Source organism: Rhopalosiphum padi, chromosome 2, assembly GCF_020882245.1.
Source record: "Rhopalosiphum padi isolate XX-2018 chromosome 2, ASM2088224v1, whole genome shotgun sequence".
Classification (NCBI taxonomy): Eukaryota; Metazoa; Arthropoda; class Insecta; order Hemiptera; family Aphididae; genus Rhopalosiphum; species Rhopalosiphum padi.
The window spans coordinates 44641129-44657861 of record NC_083598.1 but is presented as its reverse complement, the minus strand read 5'-3'; the positions used below and the strand labels follow the sequence as shown (position 1 = coordinate 44657861).

General features: G+C 27.3%; 2 protein-coding genes across 6 annotated transcripts in view; both read right to left on the bottom strand.

Annotated features, from left to right (window-relative positions):
• The window catches only part of LOC132920005 (uncharacterized), a 58696-nt gene extending 56737 nt beyond the window's left edge, over positions 1 to 1959 (bottom strand). For 4 of the 5 annotated variants that reach the window (XM_060981996.1, XM_060981995.1, XM_060981993.1 and 1 more), the window contains exon 1: positions 1645 to 1959. The gene's annotated coding sequence lies outside the window, so the exon portion shown is untranslated. The remainder of the gene's footprint in view (positions 1 to 1644) is intronic. The other variant, XR_009660684.1, reaches the window with a different exon arrangement.
• A 12523-nt stretch (positions 1960 to 14482) lies between these two features.
• LOC132921557 (UDP-N-acetylglucosamine transporter) lies at positions 14483 to 16696 on the bottom strand. Its single transcript, XM_060984634.1, has one exon. It carries the CDS (start codon positions 16249 to 16251, stop codon positions 15205 to 15207), a length of 1047 nt encoding a protein of 348 aa, XP_060840617.1. The 5' UTR covers positions 16252 to 16696; the 3' UTR covers positions 14483 to 15204.
• Between the last annotated feature and the right edge of the window lie 37 nt (positions 16697 to 16733).

Here is a 16733-nt window from a genome sequence, read left to right as displayed (position 1 = left end):
TTCAATGAATTTGGTTTGTGTTAATTTATGATGTTTTTTTTTTAAATAAATACATCAGCCATGCGAGCGTGTATTAAATAAACTGATATAGGCATTGAAAAACTGATAGGTAGAAAACTAAAACATCCAAAATGTTTAACATTTTCTACAATATTATCAAATCTTGATTTATGTATTATAATTTATGATTATTGTGTTTAAATAATAGATTTAATAGATAATTAGATAATAAGTATTATATTATAAGCATTATTATCGGTTATTGCAATGATTATAAATTATTTAATTAATGGTTTAAGAGACAATTTTAGACAATTTTAAAAGATAATAAAACTATATAATATTAAACTGTGTATTATGTAAAATTTAAAATAAAATGCAACCGACATTCAAAAACAAAGTACTACAAATAATAGTTATTTTCGGTTTATTGAATGAAAACAAAAAATGGTTTCTGAGAACTGCTACGTAATTATAACAAAAAATATCGAATAAAAATGATTACTAATTACATAATTATACGATAAAAAAATAAGATTTGTTTATTTAACTGACTCGTTGCATTCGTATGTTTACATTGATGTACATGATCAAATCAATCAAATACGTTTTTTTGTTAAGCTGTATAAAAAATATTTTTAAATGGATTGGATACACCTACCTAGGGCCCAACGTTATGCATATCTATTTCCTTTATTCAATCATTTGTTTAATCGACAAAACGTAAAAACTAAACAGTAAATATTGACGATAATGATATACAAATGTATATAAACTGCTCCCAACGTGTACACAACAAGCGTATCTCTAATAATTATATAAATAAATATAGGATTATAGGAATGCTAAATTACGTCAATACCTACCTACTACCTAATTATTACAACGTACGTTTGTCGACAAAATATACCTATTCCATAAAGAATACTGAAATGGGTAGGGTTTACTGATAAATCCATATTTTTAGTTTTGAACAAAAGCAATTGGACATAATTACTTGAAATGATAAATGTCAACACATATTTTCGCCGTAAGGACATAATTGTACGCATGCGCAGTTTTTTTCAATTTACCGGCTAACCTAAATATTACTTGGAATATAAATATTTCGATATTCATAACGTTAATATCAGTTAAACGCGGATAACGCACAAAAACGACGATGGTATTTGGTTGCGTTTAATGTTTATAAAACATAATAAACAATAATACAAACTTGCAATAACCGCCATAATACACTCTACATGTAGGTAGTAGGTGAGGCGCGGACAAAATATTTGATCGCGATGGCGTCGTCGCCGGTCAACAGAGTTGTTTTCGGGAATGTTTGCGGCGTAATAGTACAACATTATATAGAAATAACCGGGAGTTCTCCCTGGAGATCGTAAGACAGCTGCGGCCTGCAGGGGTGACGCGTCTGCACGTAGTCAATAATTTTAAAGCTAATTCTCGGTAACCACCTAAACCTTGATAGGTAATACTTCGAAATCCACGAAGAAAAAATCATCATCTAAACGCCATTGTTATGCTTAAATATTGATTTTTTTATATCTCAAATTTTGTTTGGCCTATCAAACTTGCGGAATTATCGTAATTCAACAGTATTATTATTCATGTTATTGATAACTAATAATATTTACTTACGTTCAGCGGCTATTCAGCCAGTGGACAGTTCTTGATGGACGCCGTGCGGAGTACAGGTACACAGCAGATTCGTCGCAATATCGTCCGACGGAGTCGGTGATAACAAGACCATAAGCCGTAGGCCCAAAATGGAGAAAAATCACAACGATTCGCGTACTCGGATCGCCGCCAAGACGCGGGTTACCAGTAGTAAACACAACAACGCACGTACACACACGAGCACGACCGTAGTACCGCTAACCGGTGCCGCGAAATGACTGACGACGATATAATATGCGTGCCACGAGGTCTTCGTCGGAGACTGAACCTGAGCGAGTAGGAATCCGAGCGAACAGGTGTCTTCTCATAACCGTAAAAACCTTCCTTGCCTCCTCGCCGCCACCTCACCGAACAAGCGGCCAGGTATACGCAGACGCGATTGCTCCTCCTCTCAGCCATCCCCACCCGAGAGCCATTCCGTAGCGTAATCGTAGTCGTCTCGTCGTGTGTTCAATTTGCGCATTAAATTATATTATTATTTATTATTATTATTATTATTACGACGGTTTTCGTGTGTAGTTTACAAGTATATTCTTATTATTGTGTATATTAAAATATTACAATAAAAAAATAAAATACCCGAAATACTCGGATAAGATATAGTCGCTTACAAAGATTTTTTTGTTTTCGAACATGGATTGGCGCGAAAATTATCTCATAACGGTTACGATGACTGATGAAGAATATTCTCCGACTCTCCGAGTACATAAACACACATTGCACATTTTATATTATACTTTTTTTAGACAATAATAATTAATAGCGAATAGTGATGATAATTGATAATATATATTTTGTGCATAAAATCAAAAATAATATATGTCAACATAAATATAAAACAAATCAACGACAACTACAACATTAATATTGGTTACCTGTCCTAATATTATAGGTTTTATATAATTATAAAATATTTCGTTTATATCTACGATTCCGTGGGGACCGGTTGTCCGGTTATAGATAAACTTTGACTCGTTCATTCATATGATCGACGATGTCGCCGTTGTAGAATGCATTGCACATGAAACTGACCTACTGACGATAACATACGTATTACATCATCAATTCTTTTTTTTCTATATTAAATCTTTCGTCTTTCGTACTGTAACTATAATCTTACATTTTGGATTGCTAAATTGTTTTGATTTCAGTATTTAAATTGTTGACTCCCGTCTCCCATACCCACTATCATTAGCAAAGCTAAATAATATGCTTATATAAAAAAATAATAAAGTCAATTATTTGGCTATAAACTCCTATAACTAAACAAAAAAAAAAAAAAACTAAAATATTATCTTTATAATATGGTTTTACTATCAATTGATTCGATTCTGATCCCATAAACTACAATGATCGCTGCCTAATAATATATTTATTGAACAGACAAATTAATATTATAAGAACCTATTATATTATAATTTATATGGTAATGACGCCAGACGATATAGACATATAGTAATTAGTGTTATCACTGTTATCATAATAATTCAGTAACTATTACAGTCACGCGGGCTAAGGTCTAAAATACTGTGTCCCCTCAAAATCAAAGTGAGTCTCCTGAATAACAAATGTGTGTCCCATTTTTTGAGCCCAGGGATCATACGTCATGACTTTTGCTATTTTGTAGTCATAATATTATTACAAATTAATAATGGTAAAATTAATTTTTATAACGATCGACTTGTTGGCGACCCCTATTATGTACGATATCAAGCATGATGTAAAATATTCCATATTAAAAGCCGAATATCATAAAACGTATGTTTAAACAATTATTTTTGTTTAGTGTTTTAAAATTATAACATAATAAAATTATTAACATCGTCATCCGACGTTAAAATACATAATTTTATATTATCCTTACTTATATTTAAATAATTAATTTTGTCCAAATTTATGTTTATAAAAAAAATGATTTTCTTTTTACATTTATTTTATTTTATGGTTTCAGTTTAACTGCTTATTATGAATTTTATATAGGATTTTCAAAACTTAAACAAATAAAAAAAAATTGTTATGAATTTCTATCTACAAAATAGTTTGCAGTTGTTTATAATTCTGACGAATTTCATCACAATATCGATAATATTATAAATTATAATATTATTATCGATATTATATTTTATAATACTATAATTGTTGAATGTATATAGCCATTAGGTATAGGATAAACCCTTATGTTTAATTCTTATTGATAGGCAAAGTTTTCAGTAAAATTTTGTATTTCTAAAGTTATAGGTCAAATATCAGTATTTACTATATTTATATAATTTCACTTCGAACAAAACGCGTTTAATTGAAAATAATAGTAGTTTATATATTTCTTAGAATAGTTCTAATTAAATAAAAAACATGTTTTTATTAACTTATAATACAGAAGAAATAGATTTCACTTATGTATTGAAATCCTTTTATAATTTCTTTAATCTAATCTTAAATATATATAAATAATATATTAGTATACATTAATTTTGTATGCTCTAAAATCAATGTACAATTATTGTAAACCAATTAATACAAGTAATATTTTTTTTTTATAAAAATATATAAATAAATATAAATTATACGTATAATGTATATTGTAGTATTGTACTTATTAATATTGAAATTATACATTATTAAACCATAAAGTTAAAACATTATCTGTTATGTAAATTGGTTTTTTACGATAGTTCAATTTGTATGAGTATAGAAAGTAGTAAAATTATTTCAAAATATTCATAACTGATTAAACAATTTAAATAAAAAATAAAAACAACATTTAAACATTTCAAACACAGATAATACCATTCAATTTGATAATATTGTTGGTAAATTTTACTCTAATAGGTATAGCTAATCACTTAACATTTGAACTGCATTTAAATTGTTTTAGGTATATTCAAGAATTTTGGACAAAGCTTTGAATTTTAAAATTATGTGTATTTTTTCTGTTTATCATCAGTTTTTGGGACAATAAAAATGCCTTGATTTTTGGCGATGTTTCTGGTAGTAAATTGGATCTATAATAGTTGTAAGTATTTTAGAGATCTAAGCTAAAAACTGTCCAATACATTTATTAATCATCAAGAGCTTGACGGTTCATCGAGGATCTACGCTACCACTAATAGTACTCTACGTTTTATTTATTCAAAGTAAATTCTAGTTTTGCATTTGCATTTACCAATTTCATATCATTTTCTACAGTATTTATCCAACTGACTCTTAGTTTACCAATAAACTAATTTTTTTTGTTTATTTTTCCTAATATGACATGGTTTAATACATCCCTCATTTGCCCTGCATACTTTTCTAATTATCAGGGGAAAAATGGAAATGGCGTAAAGGGATTATCGGTCTAAATGGTATAACTCGAAAACGAATAACCACTTAAAGACTTGACATTTTCACCAATTGTTTATAATAGCATTTTTTATGCATGATAACATTTTCTAAATATTTTGACTCCTTTTGAGACATGTATAAACATTTGACATTTTCTATTTTTAAAATGTTTTTTTTCTATTCACGTATAGCTATATAATTCTATAGGTACCTCTGAAGTATATAGTTTATAATATGATATACTATAACCCAAAAGTCTAAAAATATATAAGCACAACAATATTTTCTAATGCAGTTCGGCATAAATTATTTTAAACTACTGTATAACAAATAGTAAAATTAATTACTTTTAATAAGAATATAAATACATTATATAATACTGTATAATAGACTTAGTATAATAATAATATAGACTGATAGACCATCTTCACTCAGAATCGTTTTTCGTTTGCAATTTTTTATCATGAACTCAAATTTAACACATCTGTTTTAGTAACCTAATCATTCAATGTACACTCGGCACCTATCTACTGTATATCAGAAAAGCTACCCATTTTCTTTTTTTTTTTTTGTTATATATTGTGAGATTGAGACAGCTTACACATGAGCGTATATATAATAATTATGTCGTTATTTTAATAGTGATATAAACGGCAATTTCCATAATTATCACTTACATTCTTATGAAATCTAACCATTCTAAAAATAAATTCAGAATATACAAGTATTACGTTGACTTTTAAATAATATACATTAAGATTCGTTAAGTATGATAATAATTTACAGTAATGAAGCGGGAAAAGATAGATTAATAAATTACAAAACGATGTAATGGACCATTCGTGTCATTACACAGCTAATGGTGGTTATAAAATTATGATACCTAAGGAAACTCGGTAACTCAATCTTGATAGTGAAAAATAGGAAATACTAAAAATAAAAAACTAGCAGTAACTAATCAAATTATAAAATGTAGACAAGAATCATCAATATTTACTGTTTGGTAAGAAACTGTAGAATATTTGACACCTAATTACATTTACCACAAGTGGCAAGTAGATATTTATTAACAACAATATTATAATATAATTAATATATTTATGTTATATCATATTTATACGTATTACGTTTACATGTTTATACATACGTGTATTGCAAACAGTGGAATAACGATTTTAACAAATATTAAAGTAAAAAATGTAAAGTAGGTAAATTTTTACATGACTATATAAAATAGGTATAAATACTATGAATATTAATTCAATAATAATAGGTTATTTGTTTATTCATAAATATTTACTAAAAAAGAGAAAAGGAGCTAACCAATGAGCTGTACAATAGGATTTGAGAGTAACTCGTCATCGAATAGACACTATAGGTACTGCAAAACAATTATTTTAGTGATAATATTAAAAATTTTACCGATTAATTTTTTTCCTAATTATATTTTAAAAAGTAATACGTTTTTTTTTAAATTTTGACCTCCCAAAAGTATAAAATTATAATAATGGAACATAAAAATATTAATTAGTAATTATCTACTATTAATATTATTTTTTATGGACCTATTATTTATTAGTATAATGTTTCTGTTCCTTTTTTTGTGCTACTAATAAAGTACCGACATTTATTCTATTGTATAGTACAGATTATTCTTTACTGATATTATTTTTGTTCATACACCGTGTATGCAATATAAAATCTTAATTTTTATTGCAGACTGCAGTCATTATTGTATCGTAACTATATAACTAGTTAGTAAATAATAGGTACTACCTTACTAGTATTATTTAGTAAATAATAAATTCTATGGAATGATATTATTGTAATAATGTACTAATATTAATTATTAAAACCAAAATATATAACAAATAATTTAGTGCAAAACTCAAAAGTTTAATGCTAATTAATAAATACCATCGGGAACAAATGTTCAATATTTATTCAAATTAAATTTTTCGTTTGGTAATAATAATGATTTTTTTTTTTTGGTGGGAGGTCTAAAATATAAGTAAGCTTATAATTATAATATTATAAAAAATACAACATATGAGTTATGAATTAATAATTTTATTATTTCATGATTATTAAGTATACAAATTAAGAGTTATTTATAGTAAAAAAGGTAAACGTCTTTTTTTTGTCAGTTTATCAATAATTTCCTTCAGGTAGGTATTTAAGAAATTTTTTTTCTTCTGTGGGGGTTACAGTGTTACACCCCCTCCCGAAAATACACCATTGTGCAATAGGAACAATAACATAGCATCACCCGATCAGGCCACTGATGCTACCACAAATTTGCTAATAGTGCTAACTAGTAACTGCTAATACTGACCTAGCACAAACACACTGTCGTCAAATTATATTATAACGTCAATTATCTAAATTATATAAATGGCATTTCAAAACGTTTACTGCGCATTCAATAGGTTTACGTTGTTCATCTGTTTAAATAGAAAATAAGTATCCATAGTTAAAATTATATTACTATTTATAATATTTATATTATATAATTCGATATTTATTTGCCATTTAAGTATAACGTATAACTACCTACGTAACTACCTCACGTCCTTGTACGTATTTATTCAATTTTATAATTTTAACTATGGTTATTGAACGCGCATCTTGTGATATTAAATCTATAGACATTATATTATAATATATAATTACCTACGGATACAAATATATAAATAGGACTAAGAAGAAATGTACACAAATGCCTACTTATTTTAATTAATTTAAACATGAAATATTATTAGTATTTTTTTAATATTGATTAAAAATAGTTCTTTATAATTCTTATGTATAACGTTATATACTTGTTAAAAAAATGTGTTATGACTCAAGCTAAGGGATGTGTGAAGTAACTTTACACATAATAGATACTATTTATTGTATAGTATACCTACTTCCTATGGTCTGCACATGTTAATTAGTCACCATGTATGATCACAATTAAAAGCTTCTCTAAACTGACTAAACTATATTATTGTAAGTTCTAGTAGTTCTATAAAAGAAACACGTTATTTAGTTAACCGACCTCACGTTCACATAAAACAACAATTTCGTTCATAATTATACTTCTACACACGATCACACCTGATTACCTGAACTGTATTTTAGGTTAAGACGAGCTAGGTTTATAGAAGTATTACGAACAAATATTTATGTATGAAATGAATGACTTTAGTATTGTATAATTCTTTAAAAATCGTTCATAATAAAAAGTAAATAAAACGAATCGAGAGGAACGTGTCGCTTTCGTAGTCAACCGGGTAACTGCCGTTCTACTCCCGCGCGTACCCGTCCCGCGCAGATGTATGGCTATCTATAATTTATGAATAGCGTTTGTTGAAAGTCCATAAAACAAAATTACCACACTATTTACTACTATATTACTATAATTACTATTATCATTATTATTTTTATAATTAGATATATAAATATTTTGTTATTAATTTAATTAATGCAGTTAACTATTATTATCTAATATACTGAGTAATTTTTTTATCAAACAACACTCATTATTTTAACATTAATTTAACTATAAACGTTTTTGAAAATATTTTTTTTATATAGTATAACACCATTAAACAACGTTTTTCTAAAAATTTAAAGTTTCGATGGACGGTGCGGAGTGGCAGAGGAGTACGGGTACCCCACAAAATATTGATCCACTACACCACTCATTTAAACTTTAAATGTCTATAACTCAAAAACTACTCGTCCAAATTTCAATTTGTATGCATCGGAGTACATTGAAAAATAGTTTGCTTAGGAATACGCTATACGCTATTAAAAGTTTGTGTTGTCATTAAAAAAGTAAAAAAGTAAAAATTATAAAAATAAAAAATAGTAAAATGTATAAATAATTTTAGAAATACGTTGTTTTTGTATTGATTTCAAACCATGTAAGAAAAATTATAGTTTTTGAAATTATAACTGTTGTTTGATAAAAGAATCTTACAGTATATATATATTATCCATAATCTAGACTAAATTAGTCATTCCCAGAAAGTTCAGCGTCAACTCCTCTCTACTTTTGCTTATAATTTACTACAAGTAAAACGCGTGTTGTATCACTAGTGAAGCCGTGTAGCAACTAGCATTGGCGTATTTCGAACATTATACTGGTTGGTGTACTTTTGGTTATCTGCCTGACGCCGTTTTCTTTAGTGTCAGTAAGGCTCAATCAGATGTTTCGTCCTTCCAATTCAAGGAACTAAAAAGTGAAATTAAACGTTTGGCATTGCAACTTGCAAGTTATCGAACTGAAGACTGAAAATTTCAAATTGCGTAATGAAGTTGACACCTCAAATATAATATTGCAAATATTCTATTCCTCTAGACCTTCATCTTCAGAATTTATATCTCAAGTTCTACTAAAAACTTTTCTGAGGGAAAAGTGTTGTTTAAACGTTTTGGCTTGTGATCTATACCTGAATCTTTATTAGTTATTAATATCTACCATTCAGCATATTTCTGATAATTTGTAGAAATGTTTATATTATTGCGTGTTACACCACCTAACTACCTAAGTGTTAAAAGTTTCTCCGACTGCTCCGACTAAGTAAAACGAAGCTCAACGCCTCTCGTTCGCTGAAAATTATATTCAGCAATAAAAAGGAAACTTCTAGTCTATTTAGCATTTACAATGACTTAAAACAGAATGGTAGCACCTTACCTAATGGGTTTCATATAGTCAAAGACAAAACGGTGGCAATGAAATTAGTGAAAAAGACTTGTGTATCCGATTTGTCAATGGTCATCCCAAGTTATCTCAGTCTAATCAAGAAACGACGATTCCCGTCGAAATAGTATTGTACAAGGATTTATCATAACAGCCAATTGTATTCATTACCTATAAATGTATAAATATGGTAAATTAGAATATAAATATATATTAAGTATTTGTGATGTTTAGTTAGGTATAATCATCAATCGGTATCAGTTTTACTAAACTATAATTTATTCACATATACTTACTAAAAATTTATTTTCTTTAAACTGATTTGTTTTTATTTCTTCACCTACTCATTTAATTAGAAATATGATTATAGGTATAAAATATATTTATTACAAACTACAGTTTGCTACAGCAAATACCTACAGCTGACCTAACTCACCAAACATTGTGTAATGGTTGGTACTTTAAAAATAAATATAATACATAAAAAAAATGATATTCGTTTATAATAATATTAAATTTAACATTTTAATGCAATCATAAAATAAACTAAAACATGTAGTTACCAAGTTAGAATATTTTTTTTAGGTGCTTAGTGGGTAGGTAACAAAATATTTGATGAATTATGAAAAACAAAATCAATACAACAAAATACCAAAATTATGTGATAGATCAAAGAAAAGTACAATTTATTATAAAAATAAAGATAGTATACCCTCTTAAAATATCGATTATTATTGTTACGCAGTTTTAATTAAAAACAAAAGTCTTGTCATTACTCATTTGAGTCTACTGTATAAGAAATAATTTACAATGGTTATATAATAATCTGTTTATGTATATATATATAATATATTACTATATAAAAATTATTTGTATAGTAAATAAACAATCGTGCGTCTTACTTACAAATTTAGAACATGACAAACTCTCAAAAGTTAACCGAACGATAAAAAAGTACCTATGTATTATATGGAAATATACTGAAACAGATCTATTCATTATCGGCAACAAAAAACGACAAATCTAGGCCGATTATATTCGGTACGTTTAGAAATTTAGAATATCTATTGACGTTGAAAACTTAAAACCGTTGATATTTTCATGACTGGTTTTATTTAATGTTTATAATATAGTATAGTATAGTATTATACATATTATATTATGTTCTTTTTATTTCGGGAAAAAAAACTAAAGAATAAACCAATAACGGTGATTCGGTGACTGCTCTGACTGTATTATAAATTATTATAATACGTACTGAATATGGCATGTGAGTTGTGACTCTATGAAGCTTAAGTATTATACTGGATTTTTATATAGGTAGACTACCATTTTATCCTTTATTCTTTAATGTTGTACATTTAAAATCATCATAACACCTATATATTTTAAGCCTGTTACCATGAACATAATATTTTTAGAGTACTGTAGAGTTTAAAAACTATAATTCTAATTACTATTTTGAATTTCAAATTTATTATTGATACGTATAACAAAATGTTCAAGAAAATCATCTGTTGAAAAAGATAAGAACACATACCAGTAAAAAAGACACGTATGAAAAAAAATTAATATCGTATCGCTGCATAGAATATACTTACTCCATATAAGTGGTTTAAATTTATAAATATAATTTACAAATCTTAAAAATTAAAATTCGTACAAATGTATAATTAAAGTAAAAAAAAAGTGGCGAGCGTGCTTTAGAAATACTCGTATTGTGATTTGTGATTAAATTTAATTTTGAAAGAATAAACCTACATTGTTATATTTTTTTTTACAAAATCATAAATTAATACGAGTTTTGAATTTCTTTTTTCATTTGATCTATAGTTTGTGAGTGAAAATTGCATATTATTTACTAATTTTAAATACAACCACACAAGTAGTTAAGTAAAGTATAAATTATTAAATTTTAATATGAAAATCAAAAGTATCAATTTTTGACGAAAAAATTACAAATATTCATTAATCGCTATTGATGGTTTAAGTTGAATTATATTCAAGAAGATTGAAGAAAACGTTGATCCACATGACAAAATAAATAATTTATCACTTACAGTGTATAAATTAAAAGTTTAACTCAAATCAGAAACGATTTAGCCTCAGGGCATCTTTAGGATAAATTATTTATTTAATTTTAATATCACAATTTACAATATAATAATCTAATATTAATAAAGAATAGTAGTTATTAACATTTTATAAGCGCTTTATGTATTATTATAATTTAATTTCGATCGATCTTTAAAACTTTCTTCGTCAATGGAAATAACATAAATTAGAATTAGAGAATATAAATGTGCCGTGCGGTTGCGGTATTTTACGTACTTTATGTACCTATAGTCTATAGAGTATAGGCACTCAATACACCATCAACGTATATACAATATACATCCAAAAATTGCATAATGTGTACAAATGTAAATTATTATGTAGTATTTTATATACAATATACGTCATAATTAAGGCTAGGATTTCTATGCATTTGCATGTTTTTTCCTTAAGTACAAATTAATTGGTTGTCAGATATGTCCACAATTTGGCTTATTCTTGATAAAATTTTTTTTTGCATATATTTGCATATTTTGAACATAATGCATATAATTGCATATATATAAATTATTGAGAATCTTGTTAATTTTAAATAGTATTTATCTGATAAACGTCTATAATTATTGGTTTATTTGTTGAATTACCGTAAATATACTACATATTTTAACTAAAATTAACTTAATACTAAAGAAGAATAAGGGATTCAAAACATTTCTAAAAATGTTTAACATTGTATAAACTGTGATTATAAAACGGAAAAAAAGATGTTAATATTACTTTAAATCCGGGACAAATCACGTCATTTAAATATGCTCCAACAACATCGTGTGATGTGGTAAGCACTAAGCAGTTTCAGCCAATATAAATCTTTGATTTAATCACCTCGTTCACATTTGAAAATTTAAAAAACATAATTTAATAATAAAATGTAATAATAGTAATACTTAAAAAAATTGGTTTTTGCACATTTTTGTAAATAAAATGCATATTTTACAATTTTTTACTGCATAGAAATCCTAGCTCTAGTGACTAGTCATAATACATTAATACAGTCGAGTCGTGATAACTAGAAAAACTTGACAATATTTTTTTTATTCCCCTTGAAATATATATTATATATTATTTAATATAAATTCGAGTTAGATATCTCTAAGCGAATGTTTATTTCCCTTCAACTTCATGTTATCGCGACACGACTATAATATTATAATATACTATTTAGTATTTGTAAAGCCGTACAGGTAAAACGTAGTCTATTCAACACTATTATTATTTAACTTAATTTAAATTTATAATAATTTTTGATTTGTATACGATGCTAATATTGTGTCATTAGTGTTTGATAATACGTACTTGACAGAGTTCAATCAACAAAGTATTGGAAATTATATTATTTTAACACGATTACAAAATATCGTCGTTCATATAAAATGTTTAACCGTCGTGTGTTTTTATTGCAATGGAGTTTGATAGAAAGATAATTCTTGTATTTAAACCTATAATAACACTATATGCGCCTTGATTGCCAGAAATAAGTGAAATCGTCGTCATAAAATACTAAATAGATAGCTGATTAAATAATTATCGATAGCCGAAATATTGTCGAAGTGACCGTAAGTCCGCAATATTACAGTTACATTCACGAATCTAAGACCGTGGTCACGACTATCTTTTGGAAAGGAAAAACATTTTGTGTCGCGCTATCTAGCGGTTAAATTCACCGACAGATGAGGTGAATTCATCGTGCGTAAGTGGTAAACGCGACGGTAGATTGTGCTACTGTTATCGCCTAGAGATTTGATCGAGCGCAATAATTATTATTTGTGAAAAAACGTTTCAAATATTTCTATGATTTTTCATGCATATACAGCAGTCAGCAGAATTGACAATGACATCAACTCCTAAGAAATCTACCTAATTTCAATTTTTTACGGTTTTTAGTCCATTCGACTTTGTAAGTCAACTAATTATTAAGAAAATTCGAAACGGGCTGTTTTTCGTGATTAAAATATTAACATATCCATTTCGATTCCAACGTACCTAATACGAATATCTACTGATCATAGTTGCGTTACTTAAATTTTGAAAACAGATTTTTCGTCTTCTTTAAATCGTATTGATAACATTTTAACAATTGTATAGACTTTTGAGATATATTAAAAATATTAAAAAGTTAGTACCTACGCCCATAGATTATTACTAGTATATTTATTATTTAATTGATGTCCTTAGTGGCTTAGTATTCAATGTAAACACAATAATACAATATCGAGGCGAGGTGTACAAATGTTAAAATGTACAATAGAGCCATCACAATGATATGAAGGAATGACAATTGTACATTTTAGCAGTGAAATAATTTTCGATTATAGTTTATAAGCGACATGCTAAATTAATGACTTAATGATGTTCACGTGCGTAATTTTCATTCCGCAATAATTCTACGAACACTAATGAATCATTGTTAACGTTCATATTTAATTCCACGAATTCGAATTATGTATTCATTTTTTTTTATTGCCAGAATTCTTTACGACACACCGTTTAAAATCCTAAAAGCCACTGTTTTAAAAATTGTTCTATTACTCAAACCTATCATATTTTAAGTAAAATAAATTTGCAAATTATTCAACTGGTGCAGTTAGATTCATTGTGTTTTGCTTTTATAAAAGAATTAAAATATTTAACCGTTAAGAGGTTATTCAATTAACATATACAACATACAAATATAATAATATTTAGTTATATTATGAAGTTGATGATCATAAATTTAATGTTGACATTTCCAAAAAAAGTATGAAAGATTAAAACATTCCGAAGAAAATAAACAGTTATACATATTTGATGTAAAGATTACATTCATAAATCATAACATAACAATAACTTAAGTAGATGAGTTTATTATTTACTTATATGTCTATAATATAATATAATAATCTTATTATTATCAGTAGGTTGTCAATTATTAATATTAAAAGTTTAGTAAATATAGGTAAAAATATATGAAAACTAATATTTGAAAATAATACAATATACAAACATTACAAACATAAGATTATTGCGCCATTAATTGTAGATAAATAAATAAAAAATATTATATAAACATATATTTTTCAAAAATTGTATAAGATTTTTATTTGATATTATTATAGTTTCTTAGTTAAAGTAACATTAGATATATATATAAACAAAAATATAAATAAATAAATATAATATAATTTTTAAGTTAAATTATTTTTTGACTAAAGTAAAAAAAAAACAATTTATAATAATACAACTATATCATTTTAAACAAAATATTTCAAGTAAAAACTTTATTAAATTTAATAAAAAAACCGTTGATGTTTATTTTATAATATACACAAACACATTATTATAAAAAATTAATTTTTTCACATTTTTAAGTTACTTGCACAAAAAACACACTATCATAATTTTAATATATAGCTTTATGCTCTTTGCGTGGTATTTAGATTTGGTGATTTTTTTTGCTTGGTATAACTATATAAAAATATTGAACACATTACAAGCATTGTACCTACAACAAACTGAATACTAATTGTGAAATCAAAGAAGTACATTGAGAAAACACACGCTACAACAATTGCTAAAGAAGTAGCAAATCCTTTTAATATATTATCAGCATATTTTACAACCATAGCTACAATAAGTCCTCCAGCTGCTTGTAAGCTTATCAAATAGGCTATGTAAAGGTCATAACCGAAAAAAAAGCCTTTGTCATTGATGTTGTTCCAGTCTGTAATAAAGCACATTACAAAACCCAATGGAATAGAAACAAAACTCAATTGGATATTTCGCATCCATATTGATATTTCAGCTCCTTTTAGTATTTTTTCAAAATAAACTCCGGCAAATCCAGATAAGCAACATGCGATGAGCGCTGCAACTAATCCAACTATTCGATTTTGATTAGGGTAAGTTTTTTGAGATTTGTCGGTTGAATTATTCAATTGAACAAGAACAACACCTAGAATCAAAATTATTAACGCAATCCATTGGTGTCTTAATAGTTTACGTTTCAAAATCAACACTGAAAAAACGGCTGTTGTAAATATTTTAAGTTGATATGTGACTTGATAAGTAGCTGCGTCCAAGTTTGAAGTGGAAACATACAGTAAATTGTTTTGTATCAGATATACTAAAGATGGTATACAAACTTTCAGTGTGTCCATTGGTTGTTTAATAATTGTATTGTTTAGTAACGATATAAAATGTTTCCAGGAGATAGACTCTGTGTGATATACTAGTACCAAACAAACAGAGAGCTTGAACACCTCAGCCATGACGACAGCCGTCGACGATATGAACATATCTCCAGGCCGAGTTCGCGCATAGCGCATGCTGAGTGCAACCATGGCATTTTGAAGGGTGAGCGTCACCAAAGTGATCACTTTCAGGCTAGATTTGCGACTGTGACTGGTCTGCATAGTCTCTACTTGTATTTCTAGATCAACTTCTTCTTTTTGTTCGGTCATTAAATATGTACTTGACTCACAGTATTTTTAGGTTACTGAAGTCCGACTATAGATCTCTCTTGGACCATTCGTCGAAACTCGAAATACCGACAATTCTGTGGAGGAGACATCGTCCGGCACAAGGGGAAAGTCAGACGAAAAAATTCAAAATACAAACGTTATCTCTTTAAATTTCACGAACTGATCGGTAAAAACGAATATAAAACCGTATATTGTGTATGTAAACGCCGGCACAGCTCGTAATTCGTAAAAAACTCACAAAAGTGAATGTGGCAATTGGCAATGGTCGGTATTCGGTACTCGGTTGGCACTTAAGAGTTGGCGGTTGCCGACTACGCGAATGTTTACGTTGATAAACGATAATGCGTATCTCTGTGGCCACCACGTAATTTTTCTATAAGATAAAAGTTCTATCTACAACCGTGGTTGTTAGTTTACTACCATGATTTAAAATATTATTCATATACATATATGTGACATCC